This window comes from Adiantum capillus-veneris, chromosome 12 (genome assembly GCF_014529385.1).
Source record: "Adiantum capillus-veneris isolate H3 chromosome 12, ASM1452938v2, whole genome shotgun sequence".
Taxonomy (NCBI): Eukaryota; Viridiplantae; Streptophyta; class Polypodiopsida; order Polypodiales; family Pteridaceae; genus Adiantum; species Adiantum capillus-veneris.
In genome coordinates, this window is record NC_140942.1 from 65362364 (window position 1) to 65378747 (window position 16384).

General features: G+C 45.0%; 2 protein-coding genes across 2 annotated transcripts in view; one reads left to right on the forward strand and one right to left on the reverse strand.

The window, feature by feature from the left end:
• Nucleotides 1-16384, forward strand: part of LOC147445845 (uncharacterized) — an 81982-nt gene that overhangs the window by 40053 nt on the left and 25545 nt on the right. The window lies entirely within an intron of this gene.
• Nucleotides 11541-14647, reverse strand: LOC147445846 (uncharacterized). The gene is made up of 6 exons (XM_086525961.1): nucleotides 13748-14647; nucleotides 13036-13643; nucleotides 12570-12936; nucleotides 12318-12479; nucleotides 11790-12197; nucleotides 11541-11612 (listed from the first exon to the last, which is right to left on the reverse strand). Exons 1-6 carry the CDS (start codon nucleotides 14645-14647, stop codon nucleotides 11541-11543), a joined length of 2517 nt encoding a protein of 838 aa, XP_086382087.1.

Below are 16384 nucleotides of genomic sequence, written 5' to 3' on the forward strand. Positions count from 1 at the left end.
TTGGGGTGGCAGTGGATCATGCCCTTCTGTCGATGACCATCGCTTTTCAGTTTAATGTAGCACACAGTCCACGGGCAACAACACCTACTCGCTACACCTTCACGCGGGAGACGGACTTTGTCTATATAGATGGGATCTACAGACGGCTGTTCACTGAGGAGCCAGTGCGACCTCTGGAGGAGCTTACTACTATACTGACTCATACATTACATGAGGCAGCAACAGAGGCATACCCACACACTCAGCTTGAGCAGCGATGCCGCTCTGGGAGCATGCCAGAGAATAGTTGGTATGATGCGGAATGCCGCGAGACTAGAGCCAGACTTCAGAGGGAGGTGCTTTTGGGGGACATCACTCACAGACAGTCACAGATTGACTTCCGATGCCTATTGCGGCGGAAGAAGAGGGCATTTTTGGCTCAACTAGAACAAGATCTATAACAACTTTTCTTGAGTCAGGACTCCCGAGAGGCATGGCGGCTCTTTCATGAGCACTCTCCCCCCCCTGCCATTTCCTCTACAGAGGCTTGGGGCCAGTACGCCTTGTCTTTGTACACAGTTCCTGGACAACCGCTGCTTCCCGACCCCCCCGATCCATGCCCACAAGCATGTGCTTTTTTCACCGCTGAGATGGTGAAGAAGGCCATTGACAGGATGAGGACTAGGAGAGCATATGATCATGATGGCTTAGTGGCTGAGCATTTCATGCATGCCAGAGATATACTAACAGAGCTTCTAGCAGTTATGTTTAACCGTGCCATGTGTGAAGGCTTGCCTGATACTTGGAGCCTATCTACCATTGTACCTATCTTCAAGTCAGGAGACCCTATGGAGACTGGGAATTATCGCACTATCATGATTGGACACACAGTGGCACGGTTGTACGCATCCATTCTTGAGCAGCAGCTCAGTAGATGGGTAGAGAGGAAGAGATTGCGCGCAGCCAGGCAAGCAGGGTTCAGGAGAGGCTTTTCTACTCTTGACCATATCTTGACACTCAGAGCCATCATTGAGGAGGGCAGATCACATGGGAGACGGATCTATTGTAGCTTTGTGGACTTCCGCAAAGCATTTGACACAGTACCCAGAGCTAGATTGATGCGCAGACTATAGGAGATGGGAGTACCCACAGAGCTCATTTGGGGGATCATGGCATTATACAGGTCAGTAGTGGGGCAAGTACGCACCTTAGAGGGTCTATCTACACGGGTTCACTCCACTATTGGGGTGAAGTACGGCTGCCCGCTCTCTCCTACTCTATTCGGTATGTATGTGGATGAGGTTGCTGACTGTATTGAGAGCGATGGAGATAGAGGTGCACAACTCGCAGGGACGTGGATTCCACTATTGTTATATGCTGATGATATTGTGTTGATCTCCGACTCCCCAAAGGGGATGCAATGTCATTTGGATGCTTTGCATAGGTTTGCCCACGAGAGTGGTTTGTCTGTCAACCTTGGTAAAACCAAGGTTATGGTGTTTAATACCACCCCATAGTGGATCAGGAGATCAACACCTACATTCACATACGGACAGGAGACAGCGGAGTATACAGATGCTTACACTTACCTTGGAGTGGTTTTTAGTGGACCAACATTTTCATTAAGGAGGGCAGCAGAGACCAGATTGACTAGAGCCTATGCAGCATTGGGTAGATTGGAGAGGATGTGTTCGCAGGTCCAGTTTCAGGAGCCTCGGACGAAGCTCTGGCTCTTTGACACTTTGGTGGCTTCTGCATTGCTCTATGGAGCTGAGATATGGGGACCTTCATTGGATCATCACGGGAGGTCGGGTCGCACTGATGGATGGGAAGACATGGAGAAACCTCTGGTCTCTATGATTTCGCGGCTCATTAGACCCAAGGCTTCAGTACCACGTGCCATTATTCGAGCAGAGCTAGCGGCCCCCCCACTAGTGGTTGAGGCGCTCACCAAATCAGTCTCCTTCATACACCGCACGTGGGAACTTCCCAGAGATAGATATGCTTGCCTTGCACTTGAGTCCTCTCGACAGCTAGCCATGCAGGGAGATACCGCATGCTGGTACGGGGAAATGACATCATGGTTTCAGGCGCACGGGTTCAGCATAGACAGACTGCCACCCTTCGAGTACTCACTGGATGCACCATCTCTCACTCTTACACAATCCGAGATCATCGGGTTCATCCGCTAGGACTTGACTCAGCTAGACACCAAGAGGACATGGATACAGGCAAGACATGAGCTAGGTACGAAGATGGCTTTCTACAGAGAGTACCTTCTCCATCTTATGGAGGATGGTTTTTTGACGAGACCTAGATACATGGACACCCACCTGTCTCATGGGATATGATGTGCTATTGGCCAGATACGCACGTCTTCACACCAGCTGCGGATTGAGACTGGGAGATACAGCGGAGTATCGCCAGAGGCCAGGACATGCCCCTTGTGTGACATGGAGCTTGAGACAGAGTTGCACTACACATGCCGCTTACACATGCCGCTGCCCCGTCTACTACGAGATATGAGGCCACTTCCATTGCTTGTTCAGAGAGGTTTTGGATCACTATCTGGAGTCATGGGGTACGAAGATCAAAGATGCTTGGGTTTGTTTTTCTCGAGTTGCGTAGACACAGGGAGAGCCTGATGAGAGGAGAGGCTAGCCAGTCTCAGAGACGGATCACAGATTTCTTTAGAACAGACACTGGACAGCCGGAGGAGTTACTACCACAACAAAGCTCACATTTATCTCACACCAGAGGCATATTGATCGACCGAGTGATTGAGCTGGGGAGATCTAGATGCCCACGACCGCAGAGGACTACACAACATCGATGGAGGCTACATCAGAAGATTCGAGTCACTTTGGCGAGGCATGCACGCCGCCCGGTTAGACTACTGACCATGAAGGATATTGATGAGATGCGCCAGCGATCGATGCTGGATCTCCTGTGATTTAGCTATTTAGCTATCCCACCCAGCTGCTTCGTTCACATCGAGCGGCTTAGGATTCCATAGTATATTTATTTTGTTAGGTTATGTTGTTATTGCTGTTATTTTTGCTACTCTGACTCTGTATCAGATCCACCACATTGTAACTTTCTGGTCTCATAGGTCACTTTGGCCTTTTGAAGAAGTTAATATAACATTTCATTTCATTTCATTTCTCTCTCTCTCTCTCTCTCTCTCTCTCTCTCTCTCTCTCTCTCTCTCTGTGCATGCGTGTGTGCCTTGAAACTAGCGTAGTGTAGAATTTATGGCCTTGTGATTTTAGAATACATACCTTTTGGTTGAATTCCTTGACAATAGTGGCATCACCTCATAATGATGCACAGATTGCAGGTCAACTTTGCTTGGCTTTTGCACCGTGCGGCCCCCAACCATGGGATGCTGCATGCACTGTGCTTGTGTGCGGAGAGGGAAGAAAAAAAAAGACAAGAGAGTTTGGGGTGAAACCGTACTACAAAGAAGAGAGTGCTTAGGGTTCCCTTGATGTATACATGAAGGAGAAAGAATGAGTTAATGGTTAGTGTGTAGAGATGTGGTCATGGTGGTTCGGCTACTATGGACCCTTCACCTCAACAATCTCCCACTTAAAGGTCAATGTGGCTGTAAGTGGCTATGACTAAAGCTAGTATGTACAATTGGAAGCGGGACAATAGCCTCACCCTTGTACAACTGTGTTCACCCTACAACCATTAACTCCATGCAATGTGCAAATCGCTCTATAGCCAAGCTCTTTGTAAGAGCATCCATTGGGTAGTCATCAGTGTGGACCTTGATAAGCTCCAATCGCTTATTTGTCAATGCATCCCAAATGAGATGATACCTCACCTCAATGTGCTTCGACTTGGAGTGAAACATGTGATTCTTTGCCAAAGCAATGGTACTGAGACTATCACAATGCAAAATTGGAACCTGTTGAATGTCCAAGTCTCCCACTAGACGTGCCACCATATAGCTTCCTTGGTTGCATCTGATGCTGCAACATACTTAGCCTCTGTAGTGGAAGAAGACGTACAAGCCTCGAGGAATGACCTCCAAGAAATGGCTCCTCCTGCGAATATGAATATATAGCCAAATATAAACCTCTTGCTATCTTTACAACCTGCATAATCTGCATCGGTGTAAGTAACAATTGATGCATTGCTATTACCGAAGCGTAAGCACTTGCTTACTATGCCCTTTAAGTGCTGGAGGAAATGTTTCACTGCTATCTAATGCTGCTTGCTAGGATCAGCCGTATACCGACTAACCACTCCCATTGCAAATGCAATGTCTGGCCTCGTAGCTCACATGAGACTTCCTATGCCTATAGCTGAAGAATATGGCACACTTGCCTTTTCTGCGCTCTCAACATCTGATGCCGGAGAATCTTCTTTGCTTAGTACAGTAATGGGGTACTCATTGCCTTCCTCCCTTGCATATTGAAACATTGTAAGGCCTTGTGGATATAAGATTCTTGAGACAGCTCAAGAATATCCTTTTGACTCTCTTTCTTGATATGCATACCAAGAAAGTGATTTTCCCGAAATCCTTCATAGCAAATTTTTTGCTCAACATTTACTTCAATTTGACAATCTTCTCAGCTGGCTTTCTTGCAATTAGCATCTCATCTACATATAAGATGAGAATGAGCAACGAACCATTATTGAGTCATCAAGATCCTTGTGAAGAAAGGCTGTCTTTACATCCATTTGGACAAGCTCCATGTCCTCAATGGCTACTAGTTCAACTGTTCAAGCATTGTACGAAGTGTAGTCATCTTGACCATGCACGAGATGATTTCATCAAAATCAACTCCGTTCTGTTGCTTTAACCTCTTAGCAACCAATCTAGCCCTCTACTTCGGCTTATGATCCTTAGATGTAAACTTCTTTTTGTAAACACATTTGCAAAGTAAGGCCTGCTTTCCTTCTAGCAACTCAACTAAGTCCCATGTCTCATTGTTGAAAATCAAGTTATGGTTTGATTGCATGCCTGCTCCGACCTGGCCTTGTCATCCATTTGCATGGTAACAAGATGGCTCATTGTGTTGGAATTAGGGTTGCATGGAATGCACACACACAACTTGGAGAAAATGAAGAAAGTGAAGGTACACAACAGAGAGTGCATTGCTTAATGCGCAAAATAGAAAGATAAGATAGCCCTAGCTTGATGAGCTTATATGCAATGCATGGGGGAGAAACCTCCTGGTGAGGGACAAAGTGCCCCAACAGTCCTATGTGTGTTCACATACATCAGTACCAATTATATAGTAACAAATCCCCCTTGGGAGTGATGGGTTGAACGAGAGCTAGCACATAGTGTATAGAGAAGTGCCATGGCTTAAGGACATGATGAATCCACAAAGGGAAACAAGCCCAAAGTTTTGCGGAAAGCTTTGAACTTCTCACAAGGCAATGCCTTTGTGAACAGATCTACAAGGTTGTCATGTGTCGGCACATAAGCCAAGCTGATTTCTCCTGTTGAGAGTCTCTCCGTGACATAGTGATAATGCACCTCAATGTGCTTTATGCAAGCATGAAAAACTCAGCTCTTCGCAACTACCAATGCGGTTTGTGACTGTCAATGTAGATGATGTTGGTAGTGTCCCGTCCAACACCCAAATCAGCCATAAGACATCAGAGCCATACACACTCAACCGCAGTTGTGAAGACTATCCTTTACTTAGTCTTTCAACTAGAAGTGACAACAGTAGGTTGCTTCTTGCTTAACCATGATATGCATGTACTGTCGAGTTGGAAACAAAAACCACTTGTGGACACTTGTGTGTCATAACAACCAATCCAAACTTAGTCCGAAAAAGCATGCATATTTGGCGGCAATGATTCCGTCTTGGAATAAAACAACCCAAGATGTAAAGTGCGACTCAAGTAGCGAAAGATCCTTTTGACAGCCTGCCAATGCTTAGACCTTGGGCATAGTAATGTCTCTAAGTATCTTGCTTGACACATAGCAATACCTCCATCACACTGCTTAAACTGTATGTCCACGTAATGATGCAAGAGTCCCAAGTCTTTCATCTTAAAAATAACATTCAATTCAGCCTTGAAGTCAACAATCAAAATAACGATGCGAAATACATCACCCTCACGTTTGACATACAAAGTGCTTTTACTTGGCTTGTTACGAAAGCCTTGTTTGAGCAAATGAGTGTTAGTTTTCTTATACCAAGTATAGGAGACTGCTTCAACCTATATAAAGATTTCTTGTATTTGCACTCTTTCTTTCCTTGTCCTTTCTTGACAAAACTGCGAGGTTGCGTTACATATACTTCCGTTCATATATCTGATTGATGTACATTCCATCCAAAGTGAGCTGCCAATGTACATAGAAAACGAACAATAGTCATAGACAAGTGGGAGCAAAAGTTTCTTCATAGTCAATGCCTTTCTGCTGTGCATAACCTTCAGCAACAAGTCTAGCCTTGTAATGATCAATCTCACCATCTGGCTTACGTTTCAGCTTTGTAAACCCACTTCTTACCAATTGTCTTTTGGCCTCGAGGCAAATCACATAAGGTCCATGTTTCATTTTCTAGAAGTGCATCATATTTTGATTGCAATGCAGCCATCCAATTTTCTGAATTTTGTTCTTTATCAAAAGAAAGAGGTTCCTTTCATCACATAAACTAGAAACAACCAAAGCATAACAATCTGATGCATATGATGCATGGTGAGAACCTGAACGAGAATGTGCCCACGATTTTTGAAAATACATATTTTAAGAGAATCTATTGTAGATTCTTCAAGGATTAGCTAAAATAGTTAGGTTAGTGAAACTTTTAATGTGGTTGTTTGTTGCATGTATGCTCGAGGGGTGCGGAACGGCCGAGGGTCTCTCTCTCTCTCTCTCTCTCTCTCTCTCTCTCTCTCTCTCTCTCTCTCGCGATCAATCATTGTCTTTTTCCTTTGCTTTGCTAAACTAGGGTTTGATCGATATGAAGATGAGGGAGGGGAGGGGAACGTAGAAGCAACTCTCTCTCTCTCTCTCTCTCTCTCTCTCTCTCTGTATGGCGTGCAGAGTCTTCTGATTGCTTTGGTGGGGGAGAGAATACAAAGCAGAGAGGCGGATGCGACAGAGAACTCTGCGATAGGTAAAGGTAAGGGAGTGCATCAGAGGCGGGAGGGGAAGTCGAGGCGAAGGATGTAGCATTGTGCCTTGCGGACAGGTGGTTTGGAATATTCCTTTATATTGCATTTTATTTACTTGTACCAATATGAGTAGTATGAGTACGACGAGACATAGATGCATCAAATTTACGTGTCACGCAAAGTATGCACCAACAATTTTGGTGTCAGGTGCAATGTCATTGAAATGGTAAAGATCTAGACTTTACACTTCCACAAATCTTTACCTCTTTCCTTGCTTGAATATGTGCTACTTAGCACGAATGATGGTTCCTTTTCTTTCTTTGTAGAGAGAGAATGAGAGAGAGATAGAGATGTAGAGAGAGAGAGAGAGAGAGAGAGAGAGAGAGAGAGAGAGAGAGAGAGAGAGAGAGAGAGAGAGAGAGAGAGAGAGAGAAATGAAATGAAATGAAGTAAAAATGAAATGTAATATTAACGTCTTTAAAAGGCCAAAATGACCTATGAGACCAAAAGGTTACATGTGATGAATCTAATACCAGGTCTGGGTACAAAAAGTACAAAGAACTGAAAGAAAATAGTGGGTAGGGGTGGGATGAAAGCTGATACAAAGGGAATACGAAGGGTGAGCTGATACAATGGAGCTCTCTGACAGTCGAGGCATCATATACATATACATCAGTATCCAAAAGGTGTAGAGATTCAATGTCCTCCAAGGTAGGCACTCTGTTGAGACGGCTCCTATGTCGTGCTAGTATGGTATGGATCCTCTGTCGCAATCTCCGTCGATGTCGAGAGGGCCCCCTCATCCGTGGGCGACGGAACCGCCCCAACTCTATCGCCCGATCAAGCAGTTTGCCTCTAGTGCCTCTAGTGTTGTTATGCTGTGGGGGCTGCTCAAACTCCTCTGTTTGTGATTGAAAAAAATCTGTAATCTGCCGCTGTTGCTGCCAGCTGGATCTCTCTCATTGTGCCCCTGTTCAAGAGGTCCTCTTTGTGTTTGCGAATCTCCAGTAAGTATAATCCGAGGCATCTGTGATCCTGGTATCTCATGACTCTAGAAAGTGGCCAAAACCCTCTCTGAATAGACAGTGAAAGCGGCCTCGTATCTCATAGTATACTGGGTAGTCACATATGTATTGTAGCTCTGTCTCTGGCTCTATCTGGCACACCTGACAAATCTGGGACTCAACGAGTACTCCTCTAAATCTGCCTGTCTCGATCTCTAGCTGATGTGAGGATGTGCGTATCTGACCAATAGCACATCATATCCTGTGGGATAGATGAGTATCCATGTATCCTGGTTTGATCACAAAACCATCCTCCGTGAGTTGGAGAAGATGCTCTCTATAGAAAGTCATCTTCGTACCTAGCTCATGCAAGGTAGGTTCAACACGTACGTCCGGAACGATACCGTACCGTACGATTGATCTGTACGGATCTGTACCGTACGGATTGATCTGTACGGTGCTATTTAAAAAAATTAAAAATAAAATTTCAGCCCCTTATTCAGCGTGAGGGTTTCGCTAGGCCCAGGCGACTATTTTTTGGGGCTTATTTTTAAGGCGCTTGAGCATTGAGCAGTAACAAATTGCAGAGAACCAGTAACCAGTCATCATTGCAGAGAAATTTGCGGAGAAACAGTGTGCAGGTAAAGTCTCTCTCTCTCTCTTCTCCAAGTTCTTCTTGTAGGCTCCGGGGCTCTCTGTCTCTCTCTCTCTCCCTCTCTCTGTCTCTTTCTCTCACTTGTGTCACGTGTCTATCTTATTGTTTGCGACAGATTCATCATGCCTAAGCCATGCAACCCGTACTGGAAGGAGCATACCAATGTCATCCGCATTATCAACACTCCAGGCCAAGCGGGTTCCGGCACTTGACGATGGCAATGCAAGTACTGTAATTTTCAGCTCACGAGTACAATTTCTCGTGTCGTCAAGCATCTGACAGGCATTGGCACGACCAACAATTGTGGAGGGTGCAAAAAGGTTCCACAGGATATTAGGGACAAGCTGATTGCGGAGAATTTTTCGGAAGTACCAACACCAAAAAAAAATACAGGTAGCCAGCACACACAGGATGCTCTTATTGGGGATTTTGGTGGTTCATCTTCCGAGGTTCAAGAGGATTATCCCACTGTTGGTTCTAGTAGAAAGAGGGCTCGAGTTGTGCAGGAAGAGGAAGATCGAGGTGATATGGATGCACGTAGGCAAAGCACCTTGCCTTCGTGTGTGAACTCTCTTTCTTGGGTGAAGGAGCGTCAAAAGGTGGCTGAGATGGAGATTGCTTGCACTCTCATTGAGTGCAACATCTCCTTCAATGTTTTGAGGACTGAGCAATGGAAGAGGATGGTCCGGGCTATAGCTGATGTTGGTCACACAGATTCATGGTCAGGGGTGGAGTATAAGAAGATGCGCACTACAATGCTTGATGAGCAGAAGGCTTTGATTAATAAGGCTTTGGTCCCGGTCAAGGCCGGTTGGCAACAGTTGGGGTGCACCATCATATCAGATGGCTGAAGTGATGTTCGTAGGCGGCACATCATTAATATTCTTGTGTCGTCTTGTCTTGGCACATACTTCTTGCGTGCTGTGGATGCAGGGAAGGCGGGAGAGCACATCAGTGGTGAGTTTATCTTTGGGCACATCAAGAAAGTTATTGATGAGGTGGGAAGAAGAATGTGGTACAGGTTGTGACTGACAATGCCTCAAATTGTAAACTTATGGGTGAAATGGTCGAGGCAGCTTACCCTCGGATTTCTTGGACTCCATGTGCTGTGCATTGTCTTCCTGATACATACGAAGATCCGCAATTGTCTCAGCACTTCTCAACTAGAGAAGTTAGTCTATTGCCGAGCACATATGAGGCTTGTGCAAGCCTACCATGCTTTGGGAACACCCAAGCAGGTGACAGGTCTACTATTAATTTTCACATGAATGATTGAGTCATGAATCATGATACACTCGGCCATTGAGTACTTAGTACATACTAAATAATATTTCCTCTGTTTTCATTTTTCAACAGGCAGACCCAACCGAGGTGAAGATGGTGGCAGATCTTTGTGCTATAGAGGAGGTGGAGGCGCAGATCAGGAGGAGATTATTCGGTTGCTTCACAGGGAGTTGGAGAGTGTTGATCGGCGTGTGACGAGGTCACGCGCACGAGCTTTGGCTATTCCTCTACGTGAGCATGATCCAGACCCAGATAGTGCTCGAAGAGAGAGCATTCGTAAAGGGAAGCTACCTATTCGTTCTTCTCGGAAACAGGAAAACGAGGCTGTTCGTCTCATTGAGGCTTCGACAGAGGCAGTAGAGAATGATCTACATGTGGCACAGGTGTCCGTGATGGTAGAGCCAGAGTACGACGAAGAGGGCAATGTCCTGACGGATGGGGACGTGGTCTCTTCAACAGAGTCTTCATCTGCATCCGATGATGATTTTTGAGGATGGGGCCATCACATGATGATGGGCTAGCTTTGAGCTAGCTATTTAGTGCTTTCTACTACTATATAGATAGACTTTTTGAGTAGGATGGTTTCATTTATGATGGCTGATGAGCCTTTTGTTATGGCGTGGGCCTTGTAGGCTATCACCTATGGTACTTTGTCATTTGATGTTTTCAGCATTGGTGTGTTATTTGTTATTTCAAATCTCATTTGACTCTTGAGCCTTGATGTTCAATGTCTCTTGCAGTAGTTACACAATATGTGGTTGTCTTGTAAAACATGTCTTTGAATGTCTCTATAAGTTGTTGGCTTATTGGAAAAGTCCTAGAAAATGTAGTATTTTGCGGTTTTTTTTTCAAGAGTACGTATTTTTACGTACATAATTTTTTTTCCTGTACGGAACAACGTACAGTACGTACATATACGCCACGTACAGTACGTTTGGTACCACCTTGATTTTCTATTGAAAAGACAAGCAGACCGAGGGGTATATTTTGGTGCTTAGGAAGTGTTATTGGCGGATATGAACGCTCATTCCCAATTGTTGGAAATGTCGCCTTTGTTTTTCGATATGCAAATGACACATGTATTGCCATGGGCGCTTACTAAAGATTTTCAAATATTGATACGAGATAGGTGTCTAGTTTGGGTGGAAATAGTGGGATTTTCACGTACTTTGAAACACTTTTTTACCTCTTTTGGCTGCTTAGTTGGCAAAGTGATATGTCCCCCAAACTTGGATACCGATTTCAATAGATTCAGTATGCTCTGGGCATAGTAGTCTCGTACGGTCCCGTACGTTTTGTACGCGTACGATGATGTGCGGTACTAAACGAACTAAAAAAAATTATGATGTACGATGACGTTATGTACGTTCAAATTTAAAAAAACAAATAATTCTCAAGTCTAAGGGCCTAAGGCTTAGGCCTTAATACTTACTTATAGAAACTTGACATTTGTATAGATTACAAGTTAGTAGTTACAATACTACATAGTACATAGTACAATGTAAAGAGTCAAGACTCAAAGACTAAAGAGAATGAGGATTACATAAACCAAAATGATCATTGAAATTTGATAAGTAGAGACCAAGTGGCAAGGGCTACAAAGTACTCAAAAAGTGGCAAGGGATACAAAAAAGTGGGGGGACCAAGTGGCAAGGGCTACAAAGTACTCAAAAAGTGGCACACCATAATAGAGAGACTAAATAGTAAAGTCACTAGTCACTAGTGCTCTCATCATCTTCCTCATCTTCCTCTTCTGAGCCTTGCTCATCAACATCATCCTCTTCCTCACAAGAGTCAAAGGATGACGGCTCATAATCTCCATCACTAATGAGGTTGCCTTCATCATCATACTCTGGCTCTCGAGGCTCTCTATCCTCGGAAGTGATGGCTGCCGCACAAGAGCCGCTTCCGGAGCCTCGCCGCACATAGGTCCTAGGAGCCTCCGTGGGTGTTGTTGATGCTTTGCTTCTACCTCTTGTAGCCCTGGCACCTCTGCCTCTTGTAGCCGATGTAACTCCATGGATGACGACCTTCTTGCGTGATCGTGTGCGAGAAACCCAGCGATCAATCTCCTCAAGCTCCAAGTAGAGCTCACGAAAAATCATTTGCTCCTCAGGGTCTTGCTCTTTATTGACACTCTTTAGAGTGTCAATCGTAAGTGTGAGCTCATCCACGTTGACCTATTTGACATTTACAACATTGGACAATGAAAACATAATTAGTATATTCAAACTAATTAAAGACTAGACTTTAGAGTATAGAAAATGGAGAGAGTAGTGATTATAATTTATAATTTATACCTGTCGAGCCATAGGCATCTCATGCATAGAGCGCAACATGCGTAAATTGGAGCGACAATAGATAAGTCGCTCTAATTGCTTCGTTGAGAGCTTGTTTCGGATTTTGGTGTGGATGAGGGAGTATGCGGACCAATTACGCTCACATGCTCCCGATGAGCAATCCTAAAACACATCAGGAGAGGCATAAGCTATAAGAGACTATAGTTGAAGAGATTAAGCATAAAATGTAAAAGGTTGAGGCTTGTCGCTTACTTGGCCAAGAACCCTCAAAGCAAGTCGTTTGAGAGTAGGCAATTGATAGCCAAAGCTCTCCCACCAAAATAAAGGCTTCACCAAGGATTGCCGCTTCCAACACAAGTTGGAAGTAAATGCGGTGCCTCGTTGGTCGCTATAGTTGATTACCTCTTGGAGAAATGCTCCAATGTCCTCTTCTTTTAGCACCTTAAAGAGGTAATTGTTGCGCTCCTCAATAAGCTCTTGATTTGCAAAGAGTTCGGGCTTCTTGTAAGCCGGATGCAAGAGAGCCGCAAAGTAATGGATAGGTCTCTTCATCCAATCCCACCGCTTTGTGATTAGGAGGAGAATGTCGTCTCTCTTGGGAGAGTCCTCGAGGTAATCACTACAAGAAGAGAGAGGAAATGTACTAAGTAGAGAAACAAGCATGTAGAATTTAAATATATAGAGAATGACATATGTAATAATAAATATGTAGTTATACCGTGTTCCATCGGGAGCCCCATCTAGGATTGTAGACTTCTCAATCTCCTTGTAAGCTTCCTCCATGAAGTGCCATAGAAGCCCAATAGTTGCCCCTTCCATGTCGGTCATGCGGAGAGCCTTGTACAAGGGAAAGATCGCAACGACAAGACCCTTAATTTCTTGCCAAAACTCCTCCCGCAAGCAAAGCCATTGGATGGCTTTTGCATCTTGTTGGGAAGCGGCGGACTCTCCATTCATCCACTCCTTAAACTCATCGGAGACCATGGTCTTTTGTATTTTGTTTTGCTCATCATAGAGCCGCTCTAGAAGTAGCCACATGGCGGCAAAGCGAGTGGCCGATGGCTTCTTCAACTCAAGGTCGGAGTAGGTGCGGTAAATGGCAAGCACCCTCACTTTGCCATTGATGAAATTGATGATGGAGAGTGCTTGGTTGAGGATATCTTTCACCCAACCTAGCTCCCCTATGTCTTCAAAGAGAAGGTCAAGGCAATGAGAGGCACATGGAGTCCATACTATGGATGGAAATTCCTTCTCTAGCCTCTTACTCATTGCTTTGCAATTTGAAGCATTGTCGGTAATCACTTGCACGACATGCTCCGCACCAACCTACACAAGAGGCATTTGTGACAAGAAGAGTTAAAACTTAAAAATTAAAACATAGGACTCATCGGCAATTGCTCAAGACATAAAGGCTCGATTTACGGTTTTACCTCAAGAATGGCTTGGCGGATGTGCTTCCAAATGAATGCCCCGGTCACTTTCTTCCCTCTCGAATCCGCATCCACCGCCCGTAAGAAGTACGTGCCAAGAGGACAAGAAACAAGAATGTTGATGATGCCCCTCTTCTTGCGGTCGCTCCATCCGTCGGAGAGGATAGAGCATCCATACTTTGCCCAACCCGCACGTACGGGCTCAAGTGACTTGTCAATCCTTGCCCTTTCTTCATCAAGCTTCTTTGTTCTCATGTCATGGTATGACACACCCGTCCACCCTTCGCATGGACCAACCGCCGCAATTGCTATGATCATCCTCTTCCATCGCTCCAACCGAAGAATGTTGAAGGAGAGATTGCATTCAATCACCGTGCGGGCAATCTCTATTTCCGCGATTCTTTGTCTCTCCTTGAGGAAAGACAAGGGGCCGGAGCATCCACCCACCGATTTCACAAGAGAAGTTTGCTTTGCCATCTTCGGAGGCCGGCCACCATCACTTGAAGACCCCTTGGACTTCTTGGACTTCTTGGAGGAGGCACTACCATCACATGAGGCCGCGGTGGCACCGGTAGCCATGGACATAGTTGGAGAGGCCTCTTCCTCCGAATCGGAGCTATCAACATCCGGCGACATGAACTCATCCGAGGTGACTCTACCCTTGCGTGTCTTCAATGGAAGATACTTTCTCTTGCATTCCGCAAGGATATCTTCGGGGATATTAGGACATGGCCCCGCTTGTCCTCCCATCTTTGTCAAGTGGATGATGAGACGGGTGACGGAAGAGGTCATAGCTTTTGGGCAATATTTGCACCACCACTTGCAAGAGTTTTGCTTGCCCCCCACCCGCTCAAAATATCGGCAATGCTTCTCAAAGGCTTCATGAAGAGGAGGCGGCATTATGTAGTATGTAGCTAGTAGCTACTAGTATGATGTATGATGTATCAATAGATTAGAGAGAGAGAGAGAGAGAGAGAGAGAGAGAGAGAGAGAGAGAGAGAGAGAGAGAGAGAGAGACCCAAGGAAGCTTGAAGGAGAGACCCGTCACGGTGTCACCCAAGGGAGCTTGAAGGAGAGAGATGGTAGACCCAATGGAGACTCGAGAGCTTGAGAGCTTGAAGCTTCAATGGAAGCACATGGAGATGAGAGGGTAGAGCATTGAGAGGCTTAGGGCTAAAGCTTGTAGCTTGTAGTTGTAGGTTGTGTTGGATAACAAAGGGGAAGGGTTGCTTAAATAGGAGAGGAAGAGCATGTGAGGCTTGACATTTGAGCAATGGGCATTGGCCCTTGGGCAATAAGCATGGCAATGTGCCAATGGCCCATGGGCAATAAGCATGGCATTTGGCTTCAAAACTGCCCGCAAACGGCTCCAAAAGGCCTACAAACTGGACGTTGCAAAACGGTCAAAAAGCTGCCAACGGTCATAAACTGCCGAAAAAAGTCACCGGACGGAACGAACGGAACGCACGGGACGGGACGGGTCCGGCTGGATGGAACGAGACGTTCCGTTCGACGTACGAAAACTACCCTGGCTCTGGGATACGAATAAAAAGACGCCTACAAGAATCACAATTGACTCTAGTGATCCAATAGTGGGTAAAAGACCATTTAAACTCAAAAGGGGAAAATTTGCAGGTGCATGTTTTAACTGGATACCCGTTGTCATGGTCAATGAATGATTCCAAATTCTTGGATTGGGTTGAGGATAAAATAAGGTCTATATTACATTATTGGAAACTGTCTGCCTAGCCATTACATGTAAGACTCAGAGTAGTGCAGTCCATCTTGGTGGCATACATGCAATTTTTTCTACCATTATTGCATTGGCCACCTCGTCGTCTTCGGGCTTTCATGTTTAGGATTATGAAGCATTTCTTGTCTACTTGCTCTCAGAAAAAAGGCCTGCGATTACTAGCTATGGATAAGCTATGTACTCCAAAGCATTGTGGTGGTCTAAATATTCTACATTTGTGTTCTCATGTTATTGCAAGGAAGGCCACCTTGTTATTGATACTGGTAGAGCAAAGACAACTCTGGACACTGATGTTTGCATTTCTGTGTTCTCATGCAGTTTCTACACCAGCTTTTGTGCATTGGCAGCTTTCATACTAGTATAGGTTTTTTGGCAAATTTGAAGGCACGATACCTGGCTGCCCCCTTGTTTCCAGTGTTGTAGCTGATTGGGAAATAGTCACGAAGGAGTTGTCGTGGCTTTGTCGAGATGACATGAGTGGCAATCCGCTCAGAATGGAGAGTTTGCATTGGAGTCGGGTTTTTGATCAGTAGCGGTCTCCAAAACATGCTTATTTTCTCTCCCGGAAAGGCATTGGAAGGATATGAGATATAATCGATGCTGATGGAAAGGTGCTGTCATTTAGACAGGCTGCTCTGACTTTTGGTCTTTTGAATGCTTTATAGACACATGTGGCACACCATTAAGGATCTGGTGGATCCTTTATCTCCCATTCTGTTGCTTGTTGCTGAGGATCGAATTTGTGACTGGCATTATGTCGGTTCTTCGATCCTCTCTATATTTGCGAAGGTGTATTGTCATTTGCAATCATCTTCCTGATACAGGAACATTGTAATAAGGTATGAAATATGAACAAAGTTATGAAAGTGTGGCATGCTAAGATT